Source organism: Micropterus salmoides, unplaced genomic scaffold (genome assembly GCF_014851395.1).
Source record: "Micropterus salmoides isolate LMB-PRFRI ecotype aquatic unplaced genomic scaffold, ASM1485139v1 Ms_hic_scaffold_6, whole genome shotgun sequence".
NCBI lineage: Eukaryota > Metazoa > Chordata > Actinopteri > Centrarchiformes > Centrarchidae > Micropterus > Micropterus salmoides.
Window position 1 is genome coordinate 38,853,601 of NW_024044348.1, and position 18,511 is coordinate 38,872,111.

Below are 18,511 nucleotides of genomic sequence, written 5' to 3' on the forward strand. Positions count from 1 at the left end.
CGGGCAGATTTTACTCTGTCTTGTAGGCCTGCTGTAGGCTTTAGGCTACGTGATGCTTGCAGGCAACCAAATTATTTCTCACATATGAACTCTATCTGTTCTTGAAAAAGCTTGATTTGCTCTGATTGGGGGACCATTCCTAGTGTTTTTGTTACTACTGCTCCTAATTTTGCTACTGCGACTATTCCCAGATAGCAAGATGACATTAAATAAATATTGATTTTCCATCTGAATCCTCAGAATGGTTGAGATTGAAATCTCAATGCTAAATAAATGTTGAATCACTATTGCAATACTGATGAAACACAACCATATATGAGAGTGCCATTAGAATAACATTGCATTGATTTATAGTTGTTCTGATTATAATTGATTAAGCATTGATTTTTTTTTGTTGACCGCGTAAAAAACAACAATGTTGAAAAGTCATCTATTTATAGTTGACTGGAAAATATGATCGAAAAGTCTGGAATATTCACCAGGAGACCATTGCTTGGTGGATCAGTGTTCCTGAACACATCTCATGAGTCCACATCAGGTAAGCATGCAAGCATGCATTTATTTATGTTGAATTGTACTAAATGTAATATTCGTAGACGTTTAACGTTTACTGACGTTGTCTAACATTATATGCAGTCATAGATATGTGTTTCTATGCCATTTTAAACTGACAAATAGCTCAATATCCAAGTTCCATCAAAATAGGCTGTTTTGTTCCTCTCAACATCATCACCGGAAGTTATTGTCCTGCACAGGACTTAGGATGATGTATTTTATCTTTGGTCAGATTTCAAGAGGTTTACAAAATATATGCATGCCTTTCCCTTTCTCTCAACTGATCCTAGCTAACACTCCTGTCATTTAGCTTACTTTAAACAAGACCACTATCTTGACACATCTCTCAGTCTTTCACTACTTTGAGGAAGCCTCTCAGTTTGATCTATGACTACATTTTATGTTAGATAATGTAAATAAACTTTAAACGTCATTGGATTCCACCACAGCCATGCAGTCCACGGCTACTATCAACTAGTGTCAACTGTTACACTATGCCCAGTATGGCACCCATTAAGTCCAGCTGACATTATTTGTCATATTCACATCATACAAACATCAAGTTATAACTTTATGTTTTTGTTTGTATGTTTTCTGTTTTACATGCCCTGACTCAGAAAATGGGGACAGGATTCATTGCCTTTGCCCCAGGCAGCGCAAAAATGACTTCCTATGCTCCAGACCTGACTGGGCGGGTCTGGACACTGACAACAGAGCAGTGAAAAAATTTCTTTTTTTTTTCTTTTTTTTTTACATAAACTTGTTTTGTTTAAATGTTGTAAATTGTCTGCTGTCATTTATGTATTAGATAAATCCTAATGTTTATGAAAGCCTTCATAACATTTATCCAGGTTGTAAATAAAGCAGGACATATTTTATTGTATATTAAATAGTGTCTTTTCAGTGGTTGAAATAGCATTGAAGTCACATTGATTTTTAGTGAGGCCATCATTTCAATGTTGTTTCAATTTCAGTTATGCTCCTACTGCTGCTACTGCAAAGTACTGCTAAGTAGTTCTACTGCTCCAAACAACTGCTACTGGTAAGTACTACTGCTGCTGCTAGTACTGCTACTTGCCTATTAATGCATAGCATTAATCCATTCAGTATAAGTGGATGAGTAGTTGTAAGAGTCCCACATTTTGTCCTCAGATGGCAGCAAGCAGACAGACACTTTGAATATGTAAATAGGAATGTTGTTGAAACATTTGGTAGGAAAATACAGTAGGAGCAATGTCATTATTTGATTGGTTTGCTCTGCAGATTTTACTGTCTTGTAGGCCTGCTGTAGGCCTATACCCGATGCATGCAGGCAACAACATTATTTCCCACATATGAACTCTATCTCTTCCTCAAAAAGCTTGCTTTTCTGTGATTGGGTGACCATTCCTTTCTGAGTGAAGGGGTGGGGTTAGACCTGGAAAAACTCCCTGCTACTACAAGTTTAGTCATGCCTGTCTGGGAATGTTTGACAGTCTCTCCTGAAGAGAGTCGCTGTGGGGTGGCTGAAATCACCTCGCCTGTGTCCATCAACATTACATAAAGAAATAACTGCAGATATCAGATCAGCTGCTGCAATAAAAGGCACAAATGGTCCAGATCATACAGGATTGTTGGTTAATTTTAGGTTTGTTCTCTTGGGCTCTCGGCCAATCAGCAGTCCCATTTCTTCACATAGTCACAGCAAGACCCACCAATGACCTCATGGTCGCCCAAGCCTGCTGTGTGGGAGGAGAGACTTTACCTGAGGAGGTCAGAAGCACTTCCTCCTCCACCACGTTTAGACTCAGGTGAGTGGGAAGTGTTACCTGGCCAATACCTGCACTTCTACACAAACGGCGTCTCTTTAACATTGGAGAAAAGGTAAATATTCATTTCATAGCCTGTGTTACTCATTGCTCTGCTTTAAATTAGTCCACAGCATTTGATTCATTTGTTTTGCTCATATCAGCTGGACAAAGTTTTATCCCCATTATGCTGCATATAATTTCTCACGTTTCATTATTTTGGTTGCTTTTCAAATAATAGTGCCAGAGCAACTGGGTCGCGCGTTTGCTTACAGTGCAAAAATCGCGAATTAAATATTTTTGCTTTGCTCGTTCGCGGAACGCCTGAGTGTGCCTGCTGTGTCCTGAGGCGCATTTTTGAAAGCGGAGGTTTCCCCGTGTGTGTGATCGCGTCTGTTCGTTGGGTGCCCTGTGCATAATATGTGGGAAATACTACATTATGTGGCCACAACAATCTACAGTACCCTATAAATCATTATTTAGTCAAACGGTCTAAATTGTGTCCACAGAAAGGCTGGTGTGTGGATGTAACGTCTCCAAAACTCACCTGCAGGGAGCGCGTCCTTGCAATTGACAGCAGGCATGCTGTGTGACAGATAGTTATGGAGTTAAAGGGAAAGGAACCCATTAATGAAGAAAGCATTGCCTTGATCGTGTTTTGGTTATCTCCTTGTTATCATGCTCAGCAGCTTATTTAAAATATAGCAACTTCCTATTGATCACTGGGGGTTGCTAATTTGTCAAGTGGTAAAGTGATATATCAGGAGGTATTTGTGCGCCCTTAATTATTTTTGCTGTTTGCTGTGACATCGTCTGTCTTTACGCCAGACCACTACAACACTCGCTCGTGCGCTCTGATCACCTCGCGCCTACTGGGAGACCCCAGCATGAGTGGGCGGCACCAACTGGCGCAGCGATGCTCTAACCGGAGAACGGTGCTACATTCATGTCCCATAGGAAATAACTAGGTGTGCAAGCCTCATAGTTAAAGCGACTGAGAGAGTTATGTTCCCCTTTTATAGTACTTAACATGCACCCACTGCTTTATTTGTACAAAAAGGGATGTTCATTAAACCCATCATTCATGACAAATGAGTGATGGTGTAGATTCAGCCAGGTCAGTTGTTCAGAGCTGCCTAAGCTAAAGACCAGCCCGTTTGTTCCTCTCATGTATGAACATCACCGTCATCTTTGATAAACCCATTGCTTTATATTGGCTGTGTGGTAATAGGCTATATGAGAAGGAAAACTGAGACTACTCTTACTTTCACCCTAACCAGAATAGCCCAATTCATAAAAAATCTAAACTTATTCACCAAAATAATATCAGTCCTTCTGTTAGTAAACCAAACAGTAGCCTAATTTATATAGGCCTACATTGGTAGCCTACAGTAGAATGATATAGGCTAATATGAGCTGCTGTAAAATCTGAACCACAAGGTGAGATCGAGTTAGTTACAGCTCCCTACCATGGAGTTTTATAACAACTGTTGACTAAATGTCATCATTTTGTAAATTTGAAACTTGATCTTCAAAAAAAGGATTCACACCACAGCTGTAGGAAAACTGAGGAGAACACACTCACCGCATCACCTGAAAACTGAGATGAGTTATGGACAGGTAAGGCAGAAGTGCCACATTTCCACGTTTTCCTATGAGCTATGAATGCAACATCATTTCAGACCGTTTTGGCCAAAAAATCGCCCAGCTTCCGCGAGCGTTATCACTGCCGTGTGTGAGTGGATTCGTTCATTTGGACAGAACGTCCTCACACACGGAGGTGTGTTTTAGCAGAATAGTCTCTTTCTGACTGATAATGTCGTGCAGGCAGCATCTATTTAGACCTGAAAAAGCTTCTGTAATCCTCTCCTTGAGATAAATAACACGCTACTGTGTAGAGACAGTTGCTTATTTTGAACATCCATAGGGAACAGTTTTTACAGTATGTCAGCTTTCTAAAAGAATTAAGTGGTAGCTCTCCGTCCAGCGTTTCCATGCAACAGCGCAGGCGGCGGTGAAGCCACGGAGCGGGGGGGGGGGGGGGGGGGGGCATAGATGCTGGTGCAGAGAGCGACAGCACTGTAGATCTAGTTGGGATCTCTAAAGGAACCTTGAGCGCCTTTTTCAACCAAATGGAGCGACAAGATGATGGCGATGAGCCGGCAGGGATCTTAAAGAAGCACCATAGCACAACAGAGGAGCCCGGTAAGAGCGCTTTATTCCCCAAGAGATTTATCTCCAAATTTAGCAAGAAACACAATAATAGCCTACGATGATGATGATTAGTGCGCGCTCGCTGAGACGCTTTGCATCTGTGTGACAAAAAGAAAATTGAGTGCCGAGATGTCTTTAAATACCTTCTGGTTGATTTAGGTGCATCTGCAGAAATAACGCACATGGGCGCACTGAAACAGTTTCAGATGAGCCCGCTCATCAGTGCTACCTGGAGTTAACCAAATTTTATATTAAGATGCTGATGGGTTTGACAGCTAAAGTGATGGTCATTGTAACATGCTGGTTATAATAGCATACACACACCATATTTGTACAATTTGTGAAGTCATTTTGTGTGCGCATCCCCAACAACCAAAAGATAATAATAAAAGCCCATTATTTACCCATAACCTTAAAGAGGTAGTTCAGACTTTTCTCACATTGTGTGGGTTATTGGTGGATGCAATCTCTTTCAGAGTGAGAACCTTTTCAATTTTGAGATTTTTAATACAAAGTATTTTTGTTGTGGCTGTTTTTGACCACTTGGGGGGCAGCATAACATGAATTTAACACAACATTGACATATTATTGCCTTATAAAGTAGATATGGTGAATGTGAACATGCCCGCTCCACCAAATGGACCATTACAGCTTACTGTGTCCACGGGAGCCTCTACCTATTCAAATCTGAAAACAGCAAATGGACCAAAAAGTCCATGTTATGGTCTACACCAACACCACGCTCTTTCACTGCTAAACGCTCCACTATGTTCACCAGCTAGACTCTAACTAGTATACATTAGTGTATGAGTGTAATATTACAGCATTAAATGAAATATTTAATGTTAGTTTAATATTAATATGTTATTCGTTAAGACTGAACAATTAAACTGTTTCACACATAAAACTGTTGTGTGGTAGTACACCACTGTGGTTAAGGTTTGATTACAGCTAATGTTAGTGTATTCATTATGACTTCAGATAATTGTATATTAGTACAATATTATTCCAGTTGGACAAAACAGCAGTGTCATTTTTTAAATTGAATTCAGTTTCAAACTATTACATTTAAGTTTAAATTATGCTTTTCACAATTATTTACGTTTAACAAGACAAAGTAAAATTAAGCTATTCAAATTCAGTTTTTTATTGCAATTATTCAAGCGGAGCACTTTAAAGTCAGATCTAAATCATACAAATTCAGATTCTACTGACACAAATATCAGCCCATTCCCAAGCTTCTTGCCACTCTGTCTCGGCCGACAGAGTTTAGCAGACAGGCGAGAATGGGAACAGGTGAGTGTAGTACCCAGAGAAGCGGACATGGAGAGGGCAGCAAAGCGAACCAGCAGCTTGTGAGAAATGCCAATACGCAAGAAAAAGTCCCTGTACGCCAAATAGTAAAATGTAGAAGTGCCGGTACTGCGTAGCGGTGAGTACCGGCTCCCCTCAAGCACTGGTTTTGGCAGAAAAGTGGAAACAAGGTGTATGAGAGCAGTGAACCAAACAGTAAAGTTGGAGGCCCAAAAACCAAAACAATTTGCTAAAAGGCTCCATGGAGCTGAGGGGAACCGTAGAGTTAGGTAGTAATTCTTTAAGGGTTTTGTCACTTCAAGTGACGCCTTTTACATTACACATTTGATCAATTATCAATGTAAAAATATTTATTTATACCACTTTAAACACAAAATAACCATTTGAATCAATATGATGAACATAAACAAAAGTTCTGAAGTCAAGCTACACAGAGAGATAATGGTAATTATCACATTATGTCTTAGGTTTAAGGTTAAGGTTGTTTTTTTAACCCTTTACTGCCTTGTGAGCTCATTGGTTTGACTCACCTGTTCTGTACTTTCTACATGTCATCCTGATGAGTTGTGGGTGTCCTCCTAAAGAACGTAATATGTGCTGAAAAGCCAATTCATACAATTATGTGGCACTCAGAGAGCCAGCACTCTTTGTTATGATATGAATATTTGTTTGCATCATCCTTAGAATCAACACTGTCAGCAGATTCCATTGCATCCTGTTTGATCTTTATTTTTTATAAATGGATTCTGTGTAAACCATCCCCTCATTAATGTTGGGCATGGCACAGGGTTGCAACTTATTCTATATTATGATTAGGGTTGTGAGAAGGATTAAAATGTGACAGGAATTCTCATCAGGTTAAATCATCTGTGTCACTCAGTTGACATCTTTCACATGCTGTCACGCCACACATCAGTTTTCTCACGCAGTGAAAAACCATAATGATAATGTCGTCAAGCTATTAATCATTATCAACTCCACCCAGCTGATTGTAATCAGGTGAATCTGCTCTCACACTGTGAGTCCAGACAGTTGTGACCAAGTAGTAACTAACTGGTAGAGTTTTGAATCATAAACATCGAATAAGCAAGGTGCAAACTAGCTGTGTTTGGATTGTGAGCTGCTATTTATTGGATGTGTCGAAGTTGTGTGGTGAGATTTCTGCCTGATCTCAAGTGTTTTTAGTTAGTTTCGGTTTCCAAATGTTTTGAAGGGGATACTACAAGCGGAGCAACAACGTAATGCACAGCAGAGTATAGGGCAGGTAGACTTAAAAAATATTCTCATTTTCATTAAATGATAACGTTAGTCACATAATATTACAACTTTTTTCTCGACAAATCAGAGAACATAGAAATGCGGGATAGATATTGAATGTGCAGAAAGTTTTGAACATGAGCAGAAAACCTGTTGAAACACAGGAGCTTGAAGTCCAGGGGTCTTATTTATAAATAGTTTGCATGGGCAAAACGGGGCTGGAAATGTGTGGATGCCCATGCAAAGGTTGTGATCTATAAAAACTAGCTTGACAGGAGAATGTACACAAACTCTGAGCGACGCATACGCACATCACATGGCAGAAGGATTCAACGTTTTGAATGTATACTATTGCGTAAAATAAATCAAAATATTACCTCTGAGCATTATAGGCCAATGAAACTTTATGTAATTTAATGTTCATTTGCAAAACAGATGAAAGCCTTTTGTTTTTTTGTCCAATAATAAATATAATTTAAGATTATTTGCAGCGCACATTAATAATAATAAATACAAATGGTTTTTTATGTTTTTGCAAAAGAACTCAAATATGTTGTTCAGTTTGATCAGGAATCAAATTAATTAATAATTAATTTATTCTCATAAATAAGGTTAACAGTAGGACACATTAAATTTAAATTGATACCGTTTTCGATACCTCAGTCGAGCAAATACGAGTTCACGCCTGCGAGGTGGATGGATCATCTCGGCAAAGGAGGAGTGCTCACTGACACAGATTTTGGCAGATTTGTGAACAATATTTGAGAGAAATAGGCCTTTTGTGTACATGAAAAACATGAGAAAGACTTTGATCTTTGAGTTCAGCTCATGATGAATAGTGGAAAAAGTGTTGCGTTTATAATTTTGTTCCAGTGCATAAGCTTTATCAAACAGGAAAGTCTTAAGAGGAATCTTAAATGTTTAGATGTCTGCCTCCTGAACTCAAACTGGGAATGGGACAGGCTATGGCTCCCATTCTACTTTTGATTAGATATAGGTCTATAGTTGACTAAGACTCTTTGATCAAGAGTGGGCTTTTTGAGAAGAGTTTTAATTACAGCTACTTTAAAAGGTATGTGGCGCATAGCCGGTTAGTAATTAGAGATTGATCATATCTAGTAAAGAATCATCATTTCATCTCCAAATACTAAAAGTCCACTTGCAATGTGAACCAAAAGTGACACCTGAGAGTTCTGCTTCACCTGCACAATGTCCTTAAAAGAGACACAAAATGATGGCATGTCGTCCGTTGTTGTTTTGTGGGGTCCTCTTTCAGTCTGGGGTTCCTACTATTTAGAAGGGGGTGGGAGCTTAAACCTCTGGGTGCCTAGGGGCCCATTTATGCCCTTGACAAATGCAGAATTTGCAGAAAATTTTCATAAGGCAGTCTGGTAAACTGGCTTTAAATACCAGCATGGGCAGTGATATCTTGAAGATAATAACCCACACGGATAATTTCCAATACATCTCTCTATCCTTCTCCCAGGTTCGCCTCCCCTGGCTTATGAGCACTCAGGCAGCCCACAGCAGAAGGAACCCGCCGTGATGAGGGGCAGTGACAACTACCAGCCCGTCCCTGGTGAAGAGAAGAACCTGGATGTGGACTTTGTCAACACTGAGTCCAAGAGCAATGAATCAATAGTAAGACACTACATCCATATTGTCATTCCAGTGCTGCTGGGTTATTGCAGGTGGTGTAGAGCAATGATTCAGAGGCCGCTGAGCTGTGAAATGTTTTACCATAAAAAAGCCAAATGGGTGAAAAGTGAAATATTATTAAAATATTACATTTCCCTGGGACGCATTCGAGTACTAAGCTGTTAATTTACTCCATTCTGGTGAATTTTTCTGCACCAATTATTACCCCCAAATATTTTCATTCATGTAAAAGGAAACACAAAATTCAGATGGCAGGTGACAATACAAATCTAAACATATAACTGAATATAATGCTGTACAGCTCACAGGTAATCTGTGTTGCTTTCATATATGATTTCTCCTGTAGATCAACTTTTCTAATTTAATTTCATCCCTGCTGAGCCAGCACACATGCAGGCATGATTTAGTCTTCCCTCCTCTTTGTGTCTTTGTTTGTGGAAGTCACCTCTTTAAATGTGATTGTGGCACCTTTTCACCTCCAATGATAAATTAATTCATTTAAATTCAGTTAAAAACTCCTGGACTTTAATAGCGGCTGTGTTTCTGCAGGTTTTCTGATCATGTTCAAAACTTTCTGCACATTAAGAATCTCTCCCACATATCTGTGTTCTCTGACATGTCCAGAAAAAAGCCAGAATATTACGAGACTTACTTCATCATTTATTGACAATTCACAATATTTTTAAGTCTACCTGCCCTGTACTCTGCTATGCATTATGTTATCTCTCCGCTGGTAAAATCCCCTTCAGACCATTTGACGGATGTATTTTGGGACTGCATGTTGCATGATGTTAAAGCAACTTCAGCACCCACTTGATTACTGTCACATTGTATGCCGGTGTCAGCTGGGTGGAGTTGATTTTCTGCGAGTCTACATTATGAGTTATACATTTGTTTGTAGTTGCATGAGAAAATTAATGTATGACTTGACTCCATGTGAAAAATGTCAAATGCGTGAGTCCCGCAAGATAGCTTTTACCCTGCAGAGAGATCTCGTCACACTCCTATTTACTAATGTTGTTCCAAATTGATCTAGAAGGGTTTGTAAGTGGTCAAAAGGCCCCTGTTAAAGGTAGTTAGATATTTAAATACTTTAATTTCAAGTAATGTAAGGGTGTGAAATTGGGTGCATGGGCAGACAGAGTTCCAGTATACTCTAAATTACTTAACATTTGCTGCCCTCAAAGGCTTCAAAGCAATGACTCTATTAGTGAAAAACTTGGGATAACAGATTAACAGCACATGACCACTATGACAGGTCTGTACCACTCTTAAATTGTGTTCAATTCAAAATACAAGAACATTAGTGATGCGGCAAGTTTTCCTAAATCACTTGTACAAGCCACTTCAGAACAAATCTGTTTGTACAAGTGGTTCTTGAGTGAGGCCCAACGTGAGTTGTGTCTGCGGTAAAAGTTGTGGCTATAACAGTAGGAGGAAATTGGGAACCTCTTGCAGATAAAAATTGAACTGACGTCTGTGTGACGATACAGGGGTCATGTGAAAAGGGGGGATACTGACCAACTGTAACAGCTTAGTGTTAGGAGCCTGATGTGAGCTGTTTTAACAGCCACTACAAGCACGTCTCTTTGAGAGAATTTCTGTGTGGGTACCTGTGTTGTAACTGTTCTAGCATCTCTTGTCTTCAGAGAAATAGATCTCTTGTTCATGTACAACAGCACCCCTTTGCCAGCATCTGTAGCTAGCCGCAGAACACCAAGTTCAACAATCTATCATGCAAAATGAAGAGTAAAGCAACATAAAAAATGGCAGAACTTGGAGGTACCAAGTTATAAGTGAATGCTTCTTCATTTCTGGTCCTTGTTGAGATAACGGGGCGAAGTAAAATAGTTATCTCACACATACAGTAGGTGCTTTACAAAAGTTAAGTGTGGGAAACATTCTGTAAAGTAAGAATGTTTTCAAAAATAAACATGTTAATAGATTATATCTATCAATTACCAAAATGCAAAATGAATAAACAGAAGAAAAATCTAAATCAAATTTTTGGTGTGACCACCTTTTGCCTTAAAAACAGCGTCAGTTCTTCTTGGTACACTTGCAGGGCTGGACTGGTAATCTGGCATACCGGGCAAATGCCCGGTGGTCCGACGCACCTTTGGGGCGTAAAGTCTGCAGCCAAATGCACAAAAACAACCAATATGTTTGCTATCAGGGCTGCAGTAGCTTCAACATCAGCTGCAGCACCCAAAGTAGAGCAGACACAGGCACCTGAAGGAGAAAAGGAGAGCTGTGGCCCTTGCCAGGCAGAGGAGGAGGCGTGTGTTAGTGAGTGACAAAGTGACAGGGCCAAGTGAGAAAGTGAGCAGGAGGAGAGTGGAGGTGAGCATGGAGTTGCTCAACCTGTAGGGAGGGAGCAGGAAGGGAGGCTCATTTACACCGGGGACGCTGGGGACATGTAGCCACCACTTTTTGAAAGCATTTCTTCTGAAAAATTGCTTGCACCAAGAAATGTTAATAAACAAATAAAAATGCTATGAGAAAGGTTTATTTGCACAATAAGCCTGCAATTCAGTGTAATTATAGAAGAAAACTGTGTTTTCCAAAATAATCGTAGTTTTAAACTTAGTCTAAAAACAAGAATAAGCACTGATTAGTGCATTATATTCTATTATATTTTTATAAACTGAATTGTCACCTGCAACCTGAATTTTGTACTTTCCTGGTGTAGAAAATGTCTCCAGAATGCAGGAAATTGAGTGTTTAATGTTCAAAATCTTATTTTTCCTAAATAGTAGGCCTAATAAAATATGTTCTTTCATGTTGTCATGGCCACAATCTTGTGCAATGTTACATCTCATAGGCTAAGTGTTTCGTCACACCCCTAATCTGAGCCCTTAAATGGAAGGATGGTGTGTTGGTGAGGGGTGTCCGACCGATGTTGGTGGGCCGCCTGGGCCAAAAATGCCAGGGCTGATATTTTTTGTCCCGGTCCAGCCCTGGGTGTGTGATTAAACAATTATACCAAACAGGTCCTAATGATCACAACTTCAATATGTGACACAACCATTTTTATTGTAATATGGCCATAGAATGTCCATGCAAGTAATGAAAATGTAAATTAATTTGTAACACATATGTGAAAAATAATTTTGCGTGTCCCTCCCAATATCCCGTGACTTCTGAACTGTCAATAATTTTGATCTAAAATAAAAATATAACTACTATTAAAAGGCAACTACTGACAGATGTAGTGAGTTATTCAGACCATCAGGGGCAAAGTGAGAGATATACAAAAGTCTATTATATTGTAGGATTATTTAGAAAAATCTCAGTCAGCATCTGTCCCTCTCTTCTTGCACAGTGTCTGAGGAGTGAGAGTGAGTTACTATGGTCTCTCTGAAACTTGGCGACAACACAATATTATTACAGATTTATTATTGGCACTGGGGCCTTACAGGTTACTGGAGTGAAAATTCCACAGTAACCTGAAGCTTTCAACATGCAAAAACTGACTGTTCCAGCTTTATTGCAGCTTACTGTTATTGACTTGAAAACTGCTGGGTTGTCTCAGCCTTGAGCTTATTATGGCTGAGAAATGTGTGTGTGCTGTGTGTCCTCGTGTGTGTGCGTGGGTGGCTGTGTGCGTGTGGAAGCCCAGAGGAGAGGAGAACCTCATTTTTCCCGGGGGCTTGGTGAGAAAAGAGTTCCTATTGGTGAGTGATGCATACACCACCACATCCTCATGCGCCCTCTGAGAAATGACCTCTGACTTTTGCAGCTATGACTACTTCCTGTTGAGAGACAGCTGAAGATGCGTGCGTGCGTGCGTGTGTGTGTGTGTGTGTGTGTGTGTGCTAAAGATGAGGCTGGGGGGGCTATATACAGTGCACACAAACCAGCTCCTCATGATCTATCACAGACACAAGAACACACACAGAGGAACACACACTGTTGCTGTACAGTGAGTTTGGAGGATGTACAGAGAAAAGCACTTTTTATTTCAGCACAACAACTGTGTCAATATTAGTTTTGTGATTCATTGTTGATCTACGGCCATGAAGGCAATTCACCTCCATTCAGCCTGAGGATATGACTCTTTTATTGACAGCAGACTGTCTGAACTTCAACATGCATTGCCATGTAATTGTTTCTCTCCCATGTAAACATCAGTGTTGGATATCAGATGCTTTCACAAATTCCCATATGTAGTAGGTGTTGTCTTAGGCCTTAAGACATATATGTGCAGTGGTCACTTTATGAGGTACACCTGCGTAATACCGGAGCAGAACCTATCCATACAAACAGAACATTCAAAAGGCTGATGGCTGATTAATTGGGGAATTCAATGTCTTTAACACTTTTCCTGCTTGGGAGCTCTGGGGGCAAAAAAAACTGTGCACTATTGATTCTACACACTCTCTATTGCTTTTAATAGATAGTTGGCCACTTGGAGGAAGCGGAACAACCTGTGAACACCCTATGTTTGGCTAGCTATGGCGAATTTGTTAGCAAACAGCTTCTTAGTTACACATCCAGCAGACACAGAGCAACATTGTCATTCATTTGGAGGGGTGTTTCTGTCCAACCAACAAATGTCCAGAAACCAATATTCACTCACTTTTAGCTCTGTTTTTAAGTGTCCACCAGCTGCTGAACAGGTAGTGTACAAGTGCATCTCAGAAATTATGAATATCATGGAAAAGCAACATTTTCCCTGTAATTGTGAAATTTTTATATATTCTGGAATCATTACATATGTACAGTGGGTACGGAAAGTATTCAGACCCCTTTAAATTTTTCACTCTTTGTTTCATTGCAGCCATTTTCCAAAAATCAAAAAAGTTCATTTTATTTCTCAGTAATGTACACTCAGCACCCCATCTTGAAAGAAAAAAACAGAAATGTAGAAATTTTTGCAAATTTATTAAAAAAGAAAAACTGAAATATCACATGGTCATAAGTATTCAGACCCTTTGCTCAGTATTTAGTAGAAGCACCCTTTTGATCTAATACAGCCATGAGTCGTTTTGGGAAAGATGCAACAAGTTTTTCACATCTGGATTTGGGTATCCTCTGCCATTCCTCCTTGCAGATCCTCTCCAGTTCTGTCAGGTTGGATGGTAAACGTTGGTGGACAGCCATTTTCAGGTCTCTCCAGAGATGCTCAATTGGGTTTAAGTCAGGGCTCTGGCTGGGCCATTCAAGAACAGCCACGGAGTTGTTGTGAAGCCACTCCTTCGTTATTTTAGCGGTGTGCTTAGGGTCATTGTCTTGTTGGAAGGTAAACCTTCGGCCCAGTCTGAGGTCCAGAGCACTCTGGAAAAGGTTTTCGTCCAGGATATCCCTGTACTTGGCCGCATTCATCTTTCCCTCGATTGCAACCAGTCGTCCTGTCCCTGCAGCTGAAAAACACCCCCACAGCATGATGCTGCCACCACCATGCTTCACTGTTGAGACTGTATTGGACAGGTGATGAGCAGTGCCTGGTTTTCTCCACACATACCGCTTAGAATTAAGGCCAAAAAGTTCTGTCTTGGTCTCATCAGACCAGAGGATCTTATTTATCACCATCTTGGAGTCCTTCAGGTGTTTTTTAGCAAACTCCATGCGGGCTTTCATGTGTCTTGCACTGAGGAGAGGCTTCCGTCAGGTCACTCTGCCATAAAGCCCCGACTGGTGGATTGCTGCAGTGATGGTTGACTTACTACAACTTTCTCCCATCTCCCGACTGCATCTCTGGAGCTCAGCCACAGTGACCTTTGGGTTCTTCTTTACCTCTCTCACCAAGGCTCTTCTCCCCCGATAGCTCGGTTTGGCCAGACAGCCAGCTCTAGGAAGGGTTCTGGTCGTCCCAAACGTCTTCCATTTGAGGATTATGGAGGCCACTGTGCTCTTAGGAACCTTAAGTGCAGCAGAAACTTTTTTGTAACCTTGGCCAGATCTGTGCCTTGCCACAATTCTGTCTCTGAGCTCTTCAGGCAGTTCCTTTGACCTCATGATTCTCATTTGCTCTGACATGCACTGTGAGCTGTAAGGTCTTATATAGACAGGTGTGTGGCTTTCCTAATCAAGTCCAATCAGTATAATCAAACACAGCTGGACTCAAATGAAGGTGTAGAACCATCTCAAGGATGATCAGAAGAAATAGACAGCACCTGAGTTAAATATGAGTGTCACGGCAAAGGGTCTGAATACTTATGACCATGTGATATTTCAGTTTTTCTTTTTTAATACATTTGCAAAAATTTCTACATTTCTGTTTTTTTCTGTCAAGATGGGGTGCTGAGTGTACATTACTGAGAAATAAAATGAACTTTTTTGATTTTTGGAAAATGGCTGCAATGAAACAAAGAGTGAAAAATTTAAAGGGGTCTGAATACTTTCCGTACCCACTGTATTTCAGGCCTTATTTGTTTAAATCTTGATTACAGCTCAAAAATTCATTTATCAAAATATAATAAAGAAATGTTGACCTTCTGAAAAGATCTGGAAAAGGGTTAATTATGCACTCAGTGGCTCTGTGTGCAGGTGCAAAGTCCTGCTGGAAAAGAAAATCTACATCTCCATAAAGCTTGTCAGCAGCAGAAAGCATGAAGTGCTCTAAAATCTCCTGGTAGAGGCTGAATTGACTCTGGACTTACTAAAACACAGTGGACCAGCACCAGCAGATGACATGGCACCCCAGATCATCACTGACTGTGGAAACTTCACACTGGACTTCAACCAGCTTGGATTCTGTGTCTCTCCACTCGTCCTCCAGACTCTGGGACCTTGATTTCCAAATAAAATGCAGAATTTACTTTCATCTGAAAAGAGGACTGTTGTCCACTGAGCAACGTTCCAGTTCTGTTTCTCCTTAGTCCTGGTAAGACGCTTCATGCCGTCTCTGGTTCAGGAGTGGCTTGACACTAGGAATGTGACACTTGTAGCTCATTTCCTGGACTCGTCTGTGCCTGCTGGCTCTTGATGCACTGACTCCAGCCTCGGTCCACTCCTTGTGAATCCTTTTCCTACCACGCTTTAACCTTCCAGACAACTTTCCATGAACATGCTTTGATCCAGCACTCTGTGAACAGCCAGCCCGCCCAGCAGCACCGTCTGTGGCTTACCCTCCTTGTGGACGGTGTCAATGAGTGTCTTCTGGACAACTGTCAAGTCAGAAGTCTTCCCCATGATTGTGGTTGTGTACCGAACCAGACTGAGAGACTAAAGGCTCTTCTCAGGTGGACATTTCTGTATTATACATTTCAATATTTTGAGATATTGATTTTTGATTTCCATGAACTGTAACAGGGGTGGCGATGGAGCAATGGATAAGACTATGCCTTTGGTGTGAGAGACCTGGGTTCAATCCCCCATTGTGACACATCCACCATTGCTCCCTGAAAATGAATGACAAATGCTTTTAGTTTCATTATTGCAAAAAACACACTTTTCCTCAACATCAATCCTGAATCTTAATACAACTGTGGTTTATTTGATACAGATATTATAGCAGGGAGTGCAGCGTTAACGTCAGATCCTATTTACGCTGGGGGGGGAGGGTAGTTGGCCCGAAAGTGGGCCACTGTATTTATACCCTACGCGGGTTAGGGAGCTCGATTTGGCTCTGAGGCTGACTCAGATCAGAGTTCCCTCAGTGTCGGAGTGGATATAGCGAGGGTGTAGTTTCAGAAAGGCCCATTGTGAGATGGTTAGCATTACGACCTAGGCTACTACTTTTTACTTCACTGTAACTGCTCAGAACCTTAACTTATATCAATCTAGTTCAATTTTGTTTAGACGCAAAATTCTATGGTAGGCTATATATAGCACATATTTCATTTTAAGATTTCGCTGTTTATATAAGCCCACAGTTGTTTAGACTATTTGGTCTCTATGTTCTATTTTTTCCCCATCGTGCCCTCATGTGATCTGTTAGTTTATACAGTGTGATAAACAGCCAGCATTTTGTACTTATGTTAACGATAGGGGGTCTGTGTGTGCTTGGCCACTGTGTGCCTCATGGTTTTGTCAGATGGCCTGCAGACGTGTTACTATAACCTCAGCTTAAACACACACACACACACACACACACACACACACACACACACACACACACACACACACACACACACACACACACGTAGATAGAGGGTTAGCAAGCCTACAAATAGCCTGGAGTTTAGATCATCAAGTGTACTTGATACTCAGCTGTAATCAGATGGATATGAATGGACAAGGTCAGACAGAGGTTTTTTCTTCTGGAAAATAAAAAGTTGTTGTGCAATGTGTGTTGCTGTGGTGGAAATGAGACTAAATGTTGTCAAATTTCTGTATTTCAGATCATTTGCCAGCAGTGTTTTGTTAGGGTGCAGTTCTAGTCCAAATCACACTGCAACAGTCTTCAGTGTAATAGTGGTGGAGCACAGTACACTCACGCTGCCTGTTCTTCACATAACATCTCTAACCGCACATTCATTATACCAGGCACATGAACAAAAATACACAAAGTGTAGTGATAGATGAAAATAATGTGAAGCTGAAGCCAATCTAGTGCCATGTTCCCTCTGTTCCAAATGAGTATTCTTCATAAAGCTTTAATAAGCTAGACTATTGAATGCCTTAGTTTACTGATCAGTACAGTAATCATTTCCATCATTAGTGTCATGAGTGTGGAGGTTCATTCTTGAACATATCTGTGATAAAATATTCTGAACTCAAGGCTCACTTACTTAGCTAATCCCCAAGATTTTAATATCCTGTTCCAATGGTGTAGGAACTCTGATTCACAGATTTTAAGTTTGTAGATCCTATATTCCTATCATTGAGACACAGTGGGATGTGTTTATAGGAGCTGCTAAATGATAGACTTTGACTATGGTTTAGATCAAACAAAAATACAGACACATAAGTATTCTTTAGCGTCTGTATGGGACACCTTTTTTATACCTGGTTGTGAAACGGTCACAGTTTGGTTAGGCAAAACAAAAATACTAGAAAAAGATCATGGTTTATTGTGTTAAAATAAGTACATCAAGTGACATTGGTGACACATGTGACGTAACATTATGTACCTTAAAATTCAATTAATCCTGTGTTTGTTTGACTTTTTACACTACGTCACCTGACTTCCTAAAGTCTCTCGGGTAGCCCAGTTCATCTCATATGGACGCTAAAGGGTGCCATGAGCATCTGTATGAGCCGCCGAGGTGTCATCATTTGACTACCTGGGAATTGGGGATTGGCAAATACTGCAGGACCGATGCTTCGATATGCACAAGCTACTCATTTGGTAGTGATTCCTTTAAAAACATATAATAATAATAATAATAATAATATAATAATAATACTAAAATTATATAAATACAAAATGCAGTCAGTAAAACCCTGTCCAAGAAGAGCCTGGCCAGCTGGATTTGTGAGTCTCCCAAGCCTGTACACGGGCGGAAACAGACCCACCTTTAGCGGTGCGTGCACATTCCACTTGGAAGTGTGGAAGTGTCTACGACCCTTTGTCGCGGGGTGTGTGTCGAAGAAATCTGCACAATGTCATCTTGGCCCTTACTGTGCCCATTTGTGCGTTTCTATCTCTTGGACATGTCACGCTCCTTCTCCAGCTCAGAAGTGCGACCTAGGATCTGGTGACTACTGGGTGTAGAGGGGGAACATACACTGGCAGTGCCTGACGTTTCAGTGAGAAGTCAGGGCAGTCCAGGTGTTAATGGTCAGGGCAAGCCCCTATCAGTCCAGCGGCCTTCTCAGGGCTGTCCCACCATTCT

The 18,511-nt window shown here is 40.6% G+C and overlaps 1 protein-coding gene across 6 annotated transcripts in view; it reads left to right on the forward strand.

Moving 5' to 3' along the window:
• Positions 1-2,057: 2,057 nt before the first annotated feature.
• The window catches only part of ano1a (anoctamin 1, calcium activated chloride channel a), a 70,474-nt gene continuing 54,020 nt past the window's right edge, over positions 2,058-18,511 (forward strand). For 2 of the 6 annotated variants that reach the window (XM_038701610.1, XM_038701611.1), the window contains exons 1-2: positions 2,061-2,345; positions 8,614-8,768. In XM_038701610.1, the coding sequence (XP_038557538.1) occupies positions 2,252-2,345; positions 8,614-8,768 (249 nt within the window). In that variant the 5' untranslated portion in view covers positions 2,061-2,251. Of the gene's footprint in view, positions 2,419-4,384; positions 4,548-8,613; positions 8,769-18,511 lie in introns of those variants that run through there. The other 4 variants (XM_038701614.1, XM_038701609.1, XM_038701613.1 and 1 more) reach the window with 4 other exon arrangements.